The 14300-nt window shown below is 39.4% G+C and overlaps 1 protein-coding gene across 2 annotated transcripts in view; it reads right to left on the bottom strand.

Moving 5' to 3' along the window:
* Nucleotides 1-2143: 2143 nt before the first annotated feature.
* The window catches only part of LOC110949950 (dmX-like protein 1), a 56841-nt gene continuing 44684 nt past the window's right edge, over nucleotides 2144-14300 (bottom strand). For both annotated transcript variants that reach the window (XM_022192293.2, XM_051950562.1), the window contains 7 exons: nucleotides 10745-10805; nucleotides 10136-10263; nucleotides 9467-9544; nucleotides 9218-9309; nucleotides 8973-9025; nucleotides 7826-8043; nucleotides 2144-5463 (listed from right to left, as the gene is read on the bottom strand). In XM_022192293.2, coding sequence (XP_022047985.2) covers nucleotides 5230-5463; nucleotides 7826-8043; nucleotides 8973-9025; nucleotides 9218-9309; nucleotides 9467-9544; nucleotides 10136-10263; nucleotides 10745-10805 — 864 coding nt within the window. In that variant the 3' untranslated portion in view covers nucleotides 2144-5229. The remainder of the gene's footprint in view (nucleotides 5464-7825; nucleotides 8044-8972; nucleotides 9026-9217; nucleotides 9310-9466; nucleotides 9545-10135; nucleotides 10264-10744; nucleotides 10806-14300) is intronic.

Below are 14300 nucleotides of genomic sequence, written 5' to 3'. Positions count from 1 at the left end.
TTGAATTTTAGCTTCAAATCTTTAAGGGCTGTGGCCAAAGCAGAGTCGAAAGATAACTGTTTATTGTGCGCCGGTTGTTTTTGTCAGAATCGTCGTGCCTCTGTCGTCACTTCGTTACGCCCGCCTTCTGACTCCACACTTCATGGTGATTGGTCCGGCCAGTTTTAGGAGCATCCAACCTCGAGCCTTATGGAGGGTAACTAAACCCACCCTGGCAGAGAATTAAATTTGTTGCCGTGGGTTGTCTTGCGCAGCTAGGCTACAGTTTCCTTAGACTGAATATCAAGTTTCTATTTTAAATGATTTACTGTGTGAGCCCAAGAAGACCTTAATAAAGCCATACGTTTTTGAGATACGAATCTCACTCACGGCAGAAGTGTAGCAAAAGTCACGTGAAAATAAAACAGCCAACTGTGAAACTGAACGACTCGTAACTGGTGAGTTGTCTGTATTTTCTGCTGATGTGTAGTGGGATACGTAAATTTTTCAGCTACGAATGCCTTTGTATGCATTGACAACTCCTTTTACGCATGGACAAATCTTATTACATGTACAAATTTGAAATTTTCAGATGACTTTTGAAGATTCAGGTTCGCATTGACAAATCTCAGTTCACATAGACAAATTCTTTTACACATTGACACATGGATTGAAATACAGACAGACAACTCTCGATTTGCATTGACAAATAGTTTTGCTACAATAATACCCCCATATTTAACTAACATCCCTAAAATCCATGGAGTCCAGAGAAATGAAGGAAGGTCAACTTTTATCAGCCTCCATCCAGATGTTCAACTTGATATCTTTACTTTGAGATTTTTAGTACCACAAACCTTTAGTATCACACTTTATCATTTATTAGAACTTTCATGGAATCCACCTGCAGATAGTTTTTGTTGAGAAACTTTATTCTTGTCATTGTGGGATGACAGGATTTAAAACTGTTCCTTCTATTTTATCTCATGTTTATTAGTTTAAGTGGAGAAAGTTATTTTGTCAATTAGTCTTTTAAAAAAAACAAATAATAAATTGGATTAGTCAAGAGGTTTAAATTTCTTTGTCATATTTTAAATATGACAAAAAATAAAGCGTCTTGAGACAATTTGACCTGTAACGCCACTGGCGTACTTAGCTAGAACAGAGCTAAAATTGAGCCAGGCAACCAGAAACACTTCCAAACTGGACGAGCCCTCAGTAGAGGGCAGAACCACGCCCTCTAGTGGTGAAAACCCTGTCCTCCCTATACAAATGATGCAAAATGTATCATCGTACGCATCTCCCTTCCTACTTGATCTGCTGACCTGTAACTCCACAACTGAGTAGGGGACCTTAGACTGATCTTCAGTGCCAAGTTTGATTATCCTGACTTCGACCGACAAGATTCCATATTTAAATGTATTGCCAGTGGAAATCATTATTTTCCATCTTAAAATGGCTTAGATGCAACTCAGTCGCTTCTTCTAGAATGTGCAGAGCTATGAAGTAACTCCAGCACATCAACAACTCTGCACAATGTATTTTTTAAGCCTCACAATAGCTCATTGCAATAACAGCAGTAACGTGGAAAACTCCGACTCTGCAGGTTGACAGGATTTGTCTGAAATCATTTCTTCACTGCAGGTTCATGGTAGAAATCTGCACTCAGCCATGGTGTTATTTTGCCTATGATGAGTCTTGCAGCATATAAAAACACCATACGGACACTTTAACACTGTTTAATAAATAAATAACTTGATTTTCACCACAGGGGTCTTGAAAATATAGAAAAACAGCTTTGCCAACATTTTAGGAGGGATACATTCAACACCTTCGTTAGACCTCAGATAAACATTTTAATTCCTATAACAATAATTTAGGGAATGTGTGGTGTAGTTTTGGTTGTATTTCGAAGTGATTAATGCAATTCTCTAAAGATAAAGCGGCTCTAGCTGATGGTATGGTAACTTTACAGTCTGAACACTTGATGTCCTGCAGAATTGATAGCACACCACCAAATATTAAAACTAGACACTTTGTATGAATTTTTTTGTTTACCCCAATTTATGTCACTTCCGGCTGAAATGAATGCAAACTAAAAAAAGAGGAAACACATAATGTTTGTCATTCTATCCGTAACACACTGGTTTCAAAACTCATCTGCTCATGTTCCATAGTTTTTATTATCAGTACATTTTCTGTACATAATACAATGATTTACATGGTATCTTCATTATAAAATTAGAATTATCTGATTAAATTCACATTTGCAAGATTGAAGAGGGGAGAAACGAACAAAGATTTGGCTTCTTTTCATCAAGCCAAGTGAGTTTGTTTCATCTGCTCAGCTTCCGACGGACTGACGCTGATCTGTCCGTGATGTGAGGCTTTAAAGGAAAGTAAGCAGTTATTCGATAAAAAGTAATTTTATTCTCCAGTGTCTTTAGGAGTACATACGGTTTGCCTTTTGATAAAACAGATTTTATTCTCCAGTTGTTGCAGGAGTAAACACGATTTAACAACCACTTTTGATTTGTGGGGAAAACAAAAAAAAGAAAGTGATTTTTCAAGCAAACGTGAACAAATACAAAAAAAAAAGAAATACACCAAAAAAAGAAGAAACAAAACAAAAGTGATCAGAAATAAGATTACATCTGCTTTTTGATCAGTCTATAATCCTAAATATGAACAGAATTCATAAATACACCTGTGTTTGTACAGAATGATATTCTTCATAAAGTGGCTTTTAGCGTCACCCGCCATTAATCTATGACTAGTCGCTGTGATTATGCAGGTCTTATGAGAAGCATATTTAATGATCTATGTATATACACAACTGCAACACAGTAAACCTGCTTCATCTAAGGGGTTTTCTTCAGTTCATCCGCCCTGAAATCCAAGCTAACGTACATTTGTTTCCCTACAGCAGCACACACGGTTCTCAGGATATTTAGCTTAATGGACAGTTTGCATGAACCTCTTCCTTAATCGAGTGGAAGACGCATCGTATCGTACACCAACCGCCATTACACATTCCAAGCATGTACTGAAGGCGATGTGCTGCATTTTAATGATATAAAAAAAAAAAGAAATTAAATGATTAAAAAAAGAAAAAAAGAGGTTAACTAAAATTGTGACAAAAGAATCGAACGGCAAACCAGTTAAAGCAAGTCTGCTGATAAAATTAAGATCATAAGGCAAACAATATTGTTTCCAAGGCAGTTGTCAATCATGGTCCATGTGAGAAAACGAAAGCTTGGAGTCGATGAAAGGGAAGTGTGCTGTTATTGGAATAAAACGTTCTCACAACCAAACAGAATTTCCATTAAAACTTGTTGAACTTCCCCGCCCCAACCCCTTTCCATTGTCAACAGCAAAGTTTCCTGCTACATGATCTGAAGCATAATATCGAACATCTCGAAAAAGCTAAACGCAGCCAGAAAAAAAAAGGTATTATTCACGGTGTCCCACTCCATGAATAATACAACAGGGGCCTTAAATTAAAGCTACTCTGTGCAACTGAATATCAATAATAATCAATATTAGCAGGACCAACAGTACTTGCACTGGGCCAGAAGTAGTATTCAGTGATTAAGGACACTTATTTATCATAATACTACTGGTTAAATCTAGGCCAGGACTAACAAAACTATATATTACTACCTTATCACCGAAGACTTGGACTGCTCTATTATCATCCTGCTTCATGTGGTTATATGCATACGATACATATAATTTAGCTTAGTTTTTATGTGCAAATACAGAGAATATTGGTGCAGCCGGGCAGTCCACACACGTAAAGTCAAGTTTCTACTAGTCCGGTTTGAGGAAGCGTTGGACATTTTGGGAAATAATCAGAGAGTTTGATGAGGAGATGGACACCCGCTCCCATGTCTGGCTTTTAAATAAGAAGGGTTAGCCATCTTTTCTTTAGCGTAGCTTAGACTGGAAATAAAATCCACCACATGCACATCTAGAGCTCAATAAATTAATACTGCAGTTGTGTCATGTTTTGCCAAATTAATTCGTGACTGGAACAAGATACTGCACAGTCAAGAAATGGCATTATTATTTATATGGATAAAACACAAGATATTAAGTTTGTGAAGTAGTGCCACTCAGCTCAGTGTATTTGAAGCTTTGAGCTAAGCTAATCAGGTGCTAGCTGTAGCGCCAAATTCAACAGAACAAGAATGTGAGTGGTGGAACTTTATCTAACATGTGAAAGTGAATGAGCACGTTTCCCAAAATGTCCAACTGCTGCTTGAAATGCAAGAGATGTGTGTTAAAATCAACTTCCTGTGTTCATTTCAAGTCCAGCTGCAGCAGAGCAACAGCCAAGCATGTAAAATTAAAGTGTGACATGAAACTGACATCTGATAATTCCTAAAGTGTGGTTTGATCGTGAGAAACACCTGGTCCTCTGCTTCTCCAAACTCTGCTAACTGTTTACGTGGAGCAACGGGAATCCTCGTGACTGGATAAGATGTGCTTTTTGTACGATGCCCACTGTTCCTACTGCATTGTGCCGAGCCGATTCAACAGCATTCAACAGTCTCGCAGTGACTCTGAATCCCCTAAAGGGATCACTTATTGTTCCTGTACGATTCACTGCATGCAGTCTGTTTTATCACCTGAACGCTTCAGCGGTGATTCCACAAGAGCTCCCACTGTCACCACTGATTTACTAACCAAAGAGAAGGTGATACTGTAATGCTGCAGCTTTAGACTTCACAGTCTCATCTCATTATTGTTTCTTCTAAAGATTCGCTCCGTGTGCAAAAACAAAAGAAAAGAAAAATAAAGGACTCTCCATGTGCTGTTCTCTGGAAACTGAGATGGCAGTAAGTTGTTGAGAATCTCCAGCTGGGTGTTTTGTGTCGTTTTACAGTTTACTGTGATTCAGCGTGCTCTAACTCATTACCCTGTGCTCACTTTAGCTTCCTCTACTGTTTAAACGCTCGTAGAAGCTCCTGTGTTTGGTCGGCTTTAAAGCCAAGTTTGGGCTCCCACGGATCAGAGGAAGGGATCGTTTCAATGGGAGCTCTCACTCCGTGAAAGTCTGTAAATCCTATGAATGCTTCACCCGTTTCATCATTAAGGACATTCTTCAAATTTGACATCATTGCTCCGTTGCTCACGGCAGCGACTCATCCAATCAGGTATGATAGTGTTTCCCACAACAGTGTCGGGAACTTTGCTCGATCATGAAATGCGTTTCACATTATTGAATAAAAACTGCTTTTCTGCCTATATGAAGAATTTGACTTCGTTCTTGAGGTTGCTGTAGTTGTTGTTCACAACACTGAAGCGGTTGGGGAGGATCCTCATCTTCATGGTTCCGTCGGCGCCACAGGAGAAGATGTGGTTGGCTGGTCCTACCTCGAGCTGCATCACGCCCGTGCCGAGGTTCCTGAACAGCGACTGGCGGGCGTGTTCGTTCGTAAAGGTGTAGAGGAGACACTGTGTGGCCAGACTCCAGACCTGGAGAGTCCAAGAGAGGAGATTTGAAAATCAACTTTGATGCTTAGAAACAACTGATAAACAGCTACATCATTTTATACACTACTGCATACTTAAAGCTAGGTTTGGTGATTATTATTCTTCTGTCTTTTTTTTGACAAAACTTTCCAGAAGAAGACCAGAACAAGCAGTGAACTGATCCTGCTAAGAAGTACCGTCAGCCTGATAGATCTCATTCATGGACACTGGAAACAGTCAAACAGATCCCACACAGACAATGTTCCTACCATAAATTCTCCACGCTGCTAAAAATCTGTGGCTGAAAATAGTCACAGAGTCCTGTTCGAGTAACCTTTGCTGAATGGAAGGATGCTCAGCTATTTTTAGCCACGCCAGCGGCATAGCTGAAGGACAGCAATGTTTGTCTGATGGTTGGTTGTTCCACCACTTCTGTACAGAATGTAATATCTCAACAACTGCTGGATGGATTTCCACGAAATCTGTACTGAGATTCTAAATTTTAATTAAAACGACTCAACAATTATCGGACGGATGGCCGAGAAATTTGGTGCAACTTGTTTGTCATCCTCAGGATGAGCCGTTTAACACACCGAGTTATCATTGAATTTCTTTTGCATTGTCGACACAGAGACTCAACATGTGAGCAGCAAACTGGGAGGAAGAAGAGAGAAAGATTTGGTTGTAGAAAGAAATGCAACATCAGTTGTTGGGCCGTGGAATTATTGGATTATTATTCATGATCATGATTTTGGTAAATAAACATGAACACAATCAACTGTGATATTGATGTTTTTAATGTGCAGCTCACTAAAAATTCAATATGAAATCATTAGCGTTAATCTGGAAAAATTAAATTAGCAGAGATATTTTTGCTGCTTTCAAAGTCCTTTTTGGTCACATCTGCCTGCTGCAATCTGCATGTGAAGCATTTATGGAACACTGGTAAACTGTAGTGTCTATTGATATGCAGATGTTCATCATTTTCATCATGTGCACTGAATACAGAGGAAGAAAAACCTTTTTTAAAACCTGCAGAATTGTAATTTACAAGGAATGTAGCACAAAAGTGTCAATTTAAATGTGAAAGTGCAATAAAAACAGCTTGCCTCTACTAATTGTGATAAACAAGCTTCACATTGCAAAATATACTGAAGGAAAATACATGACTTTCAGCCCTAATTGAGATGATATAAAGACTATAACATTGCTTTTTTTTGGGTCTCTGCACAAGTTTTGCTGACAATATTAAAAACGTAAACTATCCTTTAAGTTGCTTCTCCCCAGACTGGCAGACGGGAAATTGTTAGCACAAGTTGAGCATCCACTGAAGACCGTGATTAGCTCTGAGCGACTCGCATTGTTTGATTCATATTCCCAGTCTGGGAGCCTTATTATTTGATAAGGTATTTCATAGACTGACGTTTGTATATATTAGGTAATCTTCCAGCCTCACAGACTCTCATCAAACACTTTAAAAGCCTCTAAATGTGCAGCGCAATCATGTTAAATTTTCAGACGGCTAATATACAATTAATGACTTCAGATGAGCAACATCGCACGCAGCTTTGGAAGTTTCTGTGAGCAATCATCCAGAATGAAAGTCATTTGAATTTCAAGCAGACATGCACTGCACCATTCCCTCTACATCTGCGTGACACGGCAGCTTCATCCTTGGAGTGACAGCTGTGTGATCTGCACCAGCATATTCAAGTCAAAAAAGATAAAAGACCTGCTGTCTCTGGAAACATATTAGCTGAAGACAGTCACAGCTCCTGCCTGCTCATTTAAAACACCCTCCTTTGCCTTTTCCTGTGTCATCCCACTTTCACCTTTCAGGTTAGTCTCCATCAGTCACACTGTTGTCCTGGGCAGGTGCTTAATCAGAAGTGACATTGGTCTCGGCTGACATTGATGGAGCTCACTGTCTCCGTGGATAAACGCTACAGTCATCTGATTGTGACGTGCAGGAGAGCCAGAGACATTCGCACCTGGGTGCCAAACGCCCTGCAGGACCGGTTCTGTCAGGGACGAATTTACTTTTGCACAGAGGAAATGATCAAAAGTATTTTTATAATCGACAGTTTAAGTTTTTTAGAATTACTGTTCCCCATGAAGCTCTCATAGAAAATTAATGAGTTTAGGAGCCTCTACAACTTAAAATTCTCATCTTTTCTGAGCGCTTCTGTCTACTTTCCACTTGCAAGTGACTTTAAAAGCCATCAACAAATGCTGAGAAATGTTCATATATTCCAAAGTAATTAACTCCCTCACCCCTTGTGTGGAGCACACCTCTCAAAATGTCATATTTATTCAACAGTAGTGTATTAAATCACACTGATGAAAGCGAGGCCAGTCATAATACCTTAATGTTCCCCTCAGCCGATCCACTGATAAAGCAGTCCTCGGTCGGATCGACGGCCAGCGCTTTAACGGGCGAATCGTGGCCCTGGAAGCTCTGCCGCTGGTGCCTGTGGGGAAGCTCCAAGACGCTGATCCAGCCTTTCCTCCCACCTGTGATGAGCAGCTGCTGCCTCGGGGCCATCGAGAGCACAGTGGCACCAGACTCGTGGCAGCAGAAAGCTAAAGAGGGAGAGACAGTGACGGTATGTAGAGGATGAGAGAGACGGATTAGAGGGAAGAGGACAGGAATGAGACGTGCAGTAAGAAAGGAGGGGAACAAAGTTGGACAGAGAGGATAAAAATGTCAGTCAAAACTCTTAATTAGCATCAGAAAACTGAGAAAAAAGCACATCAGAATTCTCAAATCTAAAAAATGGCTTTAACATTAGGTTTAGTTTGCTTTCTTGCCAGGTTTTCAAAACTCAGTTGATTATCATAGAAAGACAACGAGCAAATATTTGTATTTGAGCAGCTGGGGATGCTGTTTTGCCATTTTTTTTCTTACAAATCAACAAAATTATGAAAATTGCTGTTGATTTATTTAACCCTCGTTTTGTCCTGTGGGTCAAAATTGACCCGTTTTAAAGTATGAAAATGTGGGGGGGGGGGGGGATTTCACAGTGAAACTTCTGATGTCCACATTTTCAACATTTTTGGGAAAATTTTTGAACATTTTTTTGGTGGAAAAGAAATGTTAAAAATGTTTCTTAAGAACATTCAAAAAAAAAATTTGTGAATTTTCTTAAAGAAAATAGACGTTTTACTGATATATATTTAATCACTTTAGATATATTTAGGATTTATTTGGAAGATTTTTACTCATTTAAAAAAAATTTTTTAAAATTTTCTTGCAAAATTTGGGGTATTTTTTCTAAATAAAACCTTTAAAGGAAATTTCTAAGGAATAATTGGGATTTTCTTCCTGAAGGTTTTGCAAATTTTCAGAAATTAGGGGGATATTTTTACTGAATTTTGAGATTTTTTTTAGACAAGGAAAGAATATTTATTGGTGCCTTAAATGAGGACAGCAGGAGGGTTAATCATTTTAGCTGTAAAGACACTATAAATCATCTGATTCTTCAAAGTCTTGTTATTGTGCTGCTTCTTACCATGTACAAGGCTGTTGGCAGGAGTCACCAGAGTATCCCACAGACACACATTTCTGTGGAGTCAAAAATGATAAAATTACTATCCATTGCAGCATTTCAATCACAGGGCATGTCATTAGCCACAGCAGAGTGGAGCTGAATGGAACACGATTAAGAATTTAATTAGACGGGGCAAAGGATTCAATTGAGGGGACAATTTCAGATAAACGACAGGAGGTTAAATTCTCTTTCCAAGCCTCTTGTACCTGTTGTCGGTTGAAAGGCCGGCCGTGGCGATGAGGGAGGACGAGCCCACAAAGACAAAGTCATGAGCTGTCTTGTTGTGGCACTGCAAAGTCTGGCAGAGAGAGCGACGACAAAGAAGACAGTCAATAATAGTGACAGCGACAACAAAAGCTGGAGAAGGGCAAACAAAAAGAAGGATGACAGGAAGAAAATGAGGAGACACTAAGTGGTTTAAGAGGGACTAAACTAATCAGCTAGGAGTTTCTTACCAGGTACGGTTTGGGTGCGTTTCCACTTGTGTTGGTCTGCCAGAGACTCAAACCCCCATCAGCATCTACGATACCAAACTACACAAAACATGCAGGCAGTGTTTATCAGATTGTCCTGTAAATAAGTTAGATTTATCTGCTTTGCATTAGAGAGAGAAAAACATGTGGCGGGGTGCTACTTTTGTGTTAGCAGAAGCATTGTGAAGGCTACTCCCTTCAGGTGATTTGGATTGTTCTTAAAATAGCTTCCAAAACACGTCAACGGCCAAATAAGCCCAAGTACCACTTACAAAACTAAAATCAAAATACTTTACGTCCTCTCTTTTCGAGTTTTTGCAAAGCATATTTCGCTCTTTTTGGCAAGCAGATAAGATAGTACTGGCACAGGAGAGGCACCATCTGAGGAAATTATTAGCTTGAGGCGAGTCCCTGAGTTCAGAGCGGTTGAATCACTCAGCTGAGGAGCAATGTGTGCTGAAGCCAAACTACCCACTGTGGTTTGCGCCTGAATGGCAAAGCTGTGAGAGGAAGTGTGAAAATGTTTCAGAATCTGACGGGCTCACATCACAATGCAGTGACGCTGCAAAGCTGAGAGCAGTCTGACATCTGTACGGCAGTTCAAAGCGGTCACTCTGCTGCTACATATAGTCAGGTGTGTGTGTGTGTTACCTTGTTTCCTTGGTGGTTGAATCGTATCCTGGTGACTCTGGAGTTGCCCGGACTTCTGAAGCAGATGATCTGCTGGGAGTGGCCCCATTCAAACATCCTCACGCTACCATCCTGAGCTCCTGTCAGGTCTGTCAAACAGAAAACAAAACATCAAGGTGATGGCAGTTCAGCTCCTTTTCCAGGCCATGTCAGTGAACATTCAGGTCTCAACACGAGGTTTTGGCATTTCTTTGTTCCCAAAATCATCTATTTCATAAATAATTTGGGTAACGGTTTATTCCAACACGCTTCAACAGACGTTTTTATGACGTGCTGGGAATGATTCCACACAAACACCTGACAAGTGTATCCCCACTCTGCAGTTTGACTGGAAAATACAAGGCTGAAGCAACTGAGCTCACTCAGCCTTTTCTAAATCAACAGCAGCACTGGGACCAAGACAAAGACAAAAAAACTTTGCCAGTTGCCACATATCTCATAAAAGAGAAAGTTTCTGGGTGATGTAACATCTCCTCAAGGCAGTTTTTCAACACGAGAAATATGTCTATATTCTACTTTTAGAGGCAGATTCTTTCCTAATTTACTGACAGTCATTGGAGACATACTTACAGTATGGCAGTGTGGGATGGGAGGTCATTCTTCGAACATTGTTGATATTTCTCTTGATCATCTGGAAGAAAAAAGTGAAGAGAAAGAAGAGAAATTTAGCGAGAAAACAGAATGTATTTCTTGTAAACCATCATTCTTGAAAACAGGGAAAGGTGCATAGCAATGTAAGTACACAATTAAATAATATCAGGCTGTTTTGAAGCCCTTTTCACACAGAACATATTTACTGCTGGCTTCCTTTGTCTGGTTCTCTTTTCTCTAAATAGTACAGGTTCATCCAGACATGGCAGCACTTTTACATAGAGAACCCCAACGTTCACCAGAGATGAATTTTTTAAGAGTAAGTTTCTGATAAAACCTTAATAAATAACCATCCACAGCACGAGGGATGCTGCCCCTGTTCTCACAGTCAATCCACTGACCATTTTGATATGTTTTGTTCATTTCCTTTTGCCTTTCCCTTTTATGACAGAATTATTTCTTCCAATGTTAAGATTTCAGCTACTATATTAAGTCGTTTTCACTTCGTGTCTGGTAATTCACATTTTCTAACATGCTGTACATTGAGTGCTTTTGTGGATGTTCATAACTGTTTGTGCTGTTGCCACGGTCAGGGCAAAGCTTGGGCTCAGCTATAGTTAAAGACACATAAGTGTCAAAATTACATATTTATAATTTTTTTTTTCATTACACTTCCTTCCTGCCTTAAAATGGCTTTGACATGACTTTACACTGTTGCTTCTCCTAGAATATGCAAATCTACGATGTCCTAACCTCTCTCTTGCTGCAGATAAACGAACCAGCTCATCTATGACTCTGTTCTGTGCTACACAACGACAAGTCGGAAAATTGGAGCAATTCAGTCATTTGTGTTCGAACTGAAAACCAAACCTAAAATTAGAATAATGACACACTGCAAGTTGACAGGATTGGTTCCTGAAATTTGTTATGTATGAGATTTTGGAAATCTGAATCCATGTTTCTGAGACTCATCGGTTCACTGCAGCTTCAAGGCCTAAATCTTCAGCCATGATGTTGACTATTAATGGCGTATAATAGATATTCTAGCATATGAAAAACACACATATAGACATGTTATCAAAACCTGATTTTCCACCAGACAGGGTTTTTAGGGAACAAACAGTTCAGTAGGGAAATGGACCATGGTGCAACTCTGATTGTTGCAGTTGTGACTGCAAGGCCGTTTTTTAAACCTTGTTTTTTTTGTATCACTTATGGAAATATGAAGAATACTCATTTGATACGAAAGGAATCTCATTAACAAATTCAGTATGAGAACAAAAGTGGAGTAGCTTGGACAAAACTATCTACATAGACAACACAGGAAACCCAGCCAAACCAAAACCGGTCATAACAAAGACAGGGGAGAGATCAAAGTCCTCAACCAGGAGTCAACAGATGACTAGATTAAAGACTGGAAACCCTACACATCCATCGAAACATGTAAGACCAACAGTTATCATAACCGACCAAATCCATTCACTGTGGAAGATCCATGGACTGATAGAGGAAGACTTTACAACATCATCGTTTGTGTGAATGTAGCTGATGTGAGCAAGGATCTGTCTATCAAGGCACCCAAGTATCACTCACAAAATACCACTAATTAGAAACAGTTTACAGTTGTACTACAATTAAAGCAGGTAAGTAAAACATAAATGTACCCATTGTCTTCTTTAATGGGGAAATTAGGCCTAGAGACCAGAACCATTTTTGGTACCAGGATGTAAACATGTGAATTTCTGAAGTAAACATAATAAAATGATGGTATACTGGGACTGACTCACTTTGAAGCTGGCCTCAAGTGGCCATTCAAGGAACTGCACCTTTTTGTTAACTGAATTATTCAGCACCAGAAATCTTAAGAAGACCAAAAGTTATGTCTGAAAGCTATAGAAACAGTTTTATTGCTGCTGGGGCAAATTGTTTCATAGTTAACTGAACTGATTTTATTTTATTTTATAACACAAGTTAATAATTAAGTGATACACAAATTACACTGAACTCAAGGCGATTTATATGCAAATATTTAATGTTGCTTTAAAGCTGCTGCATAAATGTATGGTTGTTCTATTATCGTGTAGCACATAATCACTTTAATATACTGTAGCCCAGTTACTAATTCTGTCATGCATTATGGCTGCTGGCCTAGAGAAGTAGTCATTAGCAGGAATGTCTGCCAAGGATTTCATTTAGCATTGTCTCAAAATGCATTTTGTTCCAACCTTGAGCCAACTGCCTGACTGGCTGGTGGAATAATTGTGATGCAGAACAGCTCTGACTGTCCAGTCCACATATCAAGAGCAAAAAGTGAACTGGTTAATATCAACAAACATGACTCATATCTACTCAATTCAAAGACACTGCTACCATCAGAACAAAATCAATCTCCGTCATCGCTGCCAGCGCCAAGATTCTCTGCTCAGTAAGACAGCTTTTTCAGACTTTGCCACAAAAAATAGCAGAAATTACCGATTTGGGCCCAGTGTCTCACAAACTGCAGCAGACAACAACGTCTTAGCTCCTTTGTAAGTCAATGAGGGGAGCTAATGTTAGCTGCCATGATGCTTTTGGCAAACTGAGCGCAGACAAAGATGAATTATTAATTTAAGTCATTTGGACTGCTTTGAGGATTTTGCTTTGAATACAAAGAAGGGCAGATCCAGAGCACCAGACAACATCAGTTAATTCCAGACAGCAGCAAAGAGTAGAATAAAGTCATGGCATCAGTACTGTACTGCACATGGAAGCTTGCAGGATCACACTATTAAAAACTCCACGAAACTGGTACTACATTTGACAATGATTGGAATTCTTTAAGTGTCCAGACAAATTTCCAAATATCAAAACAAGAACAATCTTGCAGTAATCTACCATTCAGGTAGTCCAGTGAAAATTTAGGTAGCTTCAAGTTTTAACAGTTGCTTTATTTTTATTGAAATATTAAACATTTTTATTAGAAAATTTTTATTACTAAAAGATTACTAAAAGAGTGTCAGGCTAATATGTCAAAAAAAGGAACCTACATGCTCAACATCACCCCTTTCCTCAGGGTAATATTTTTTTTACACTGTATTATCACAGTCACCTACACTGTAGCTCTATTCAATTCAATTTTACTTATAAAGCACCAATTACAGTCAAATTGTCTCAAGATGCTTTACAGAGCCCATATGCCTGACCCCCAGAGCAAGCCCTAAGGTGACAGTGGCAAAGAAAACACCCTTTTAACAGGGAAAAAAACCTAAAGCAGAACCCGGCTCTACATGTTGCGGGAGCCATCTGCCTGCTGGCCGGGCGGGTTGAGAGAAGTAGAAGGGTAAAGGTAGAAGTAGAAGGGTAGAGGTAGAGGGGTACAGGGGTGGAAAAGGAGAGGGATGGGAGTGGGGAACACGGAACATATAATACACAAACACTCTACAAGTGCAAAGAATGGTATAAGCAGTTTGCAATCCTTGTGCATCCAAAAGGGAGTTTAATCAAGGCTTAAAGCAGGAAAAGATGAGCACAAATGCCCTAAACTTTAGCATATATT

Source organism: Acanthochromis polyacanthus, chromosome 7 (assembly GCF_021347895.1).
Source record: "Acanthochromis polyacanthus isolate Apoly-LR-REF ecotype Palm Island chromosome 7, KAUST_Apoly_ChrSc, whole genome shotgun sequence".
Classification (NCBI taxonomy): Eukaryota; Metazoa; Chordata; class Actinopteri; family Pomacentridae; genus Acanthochromis; species Acanthochromis polyacanthus.
The sequence above is the reverse complement of the archived record's forward strand: the minus strand, read 5'-3'. Positions and strand labels throughout refer to the sequence as shown.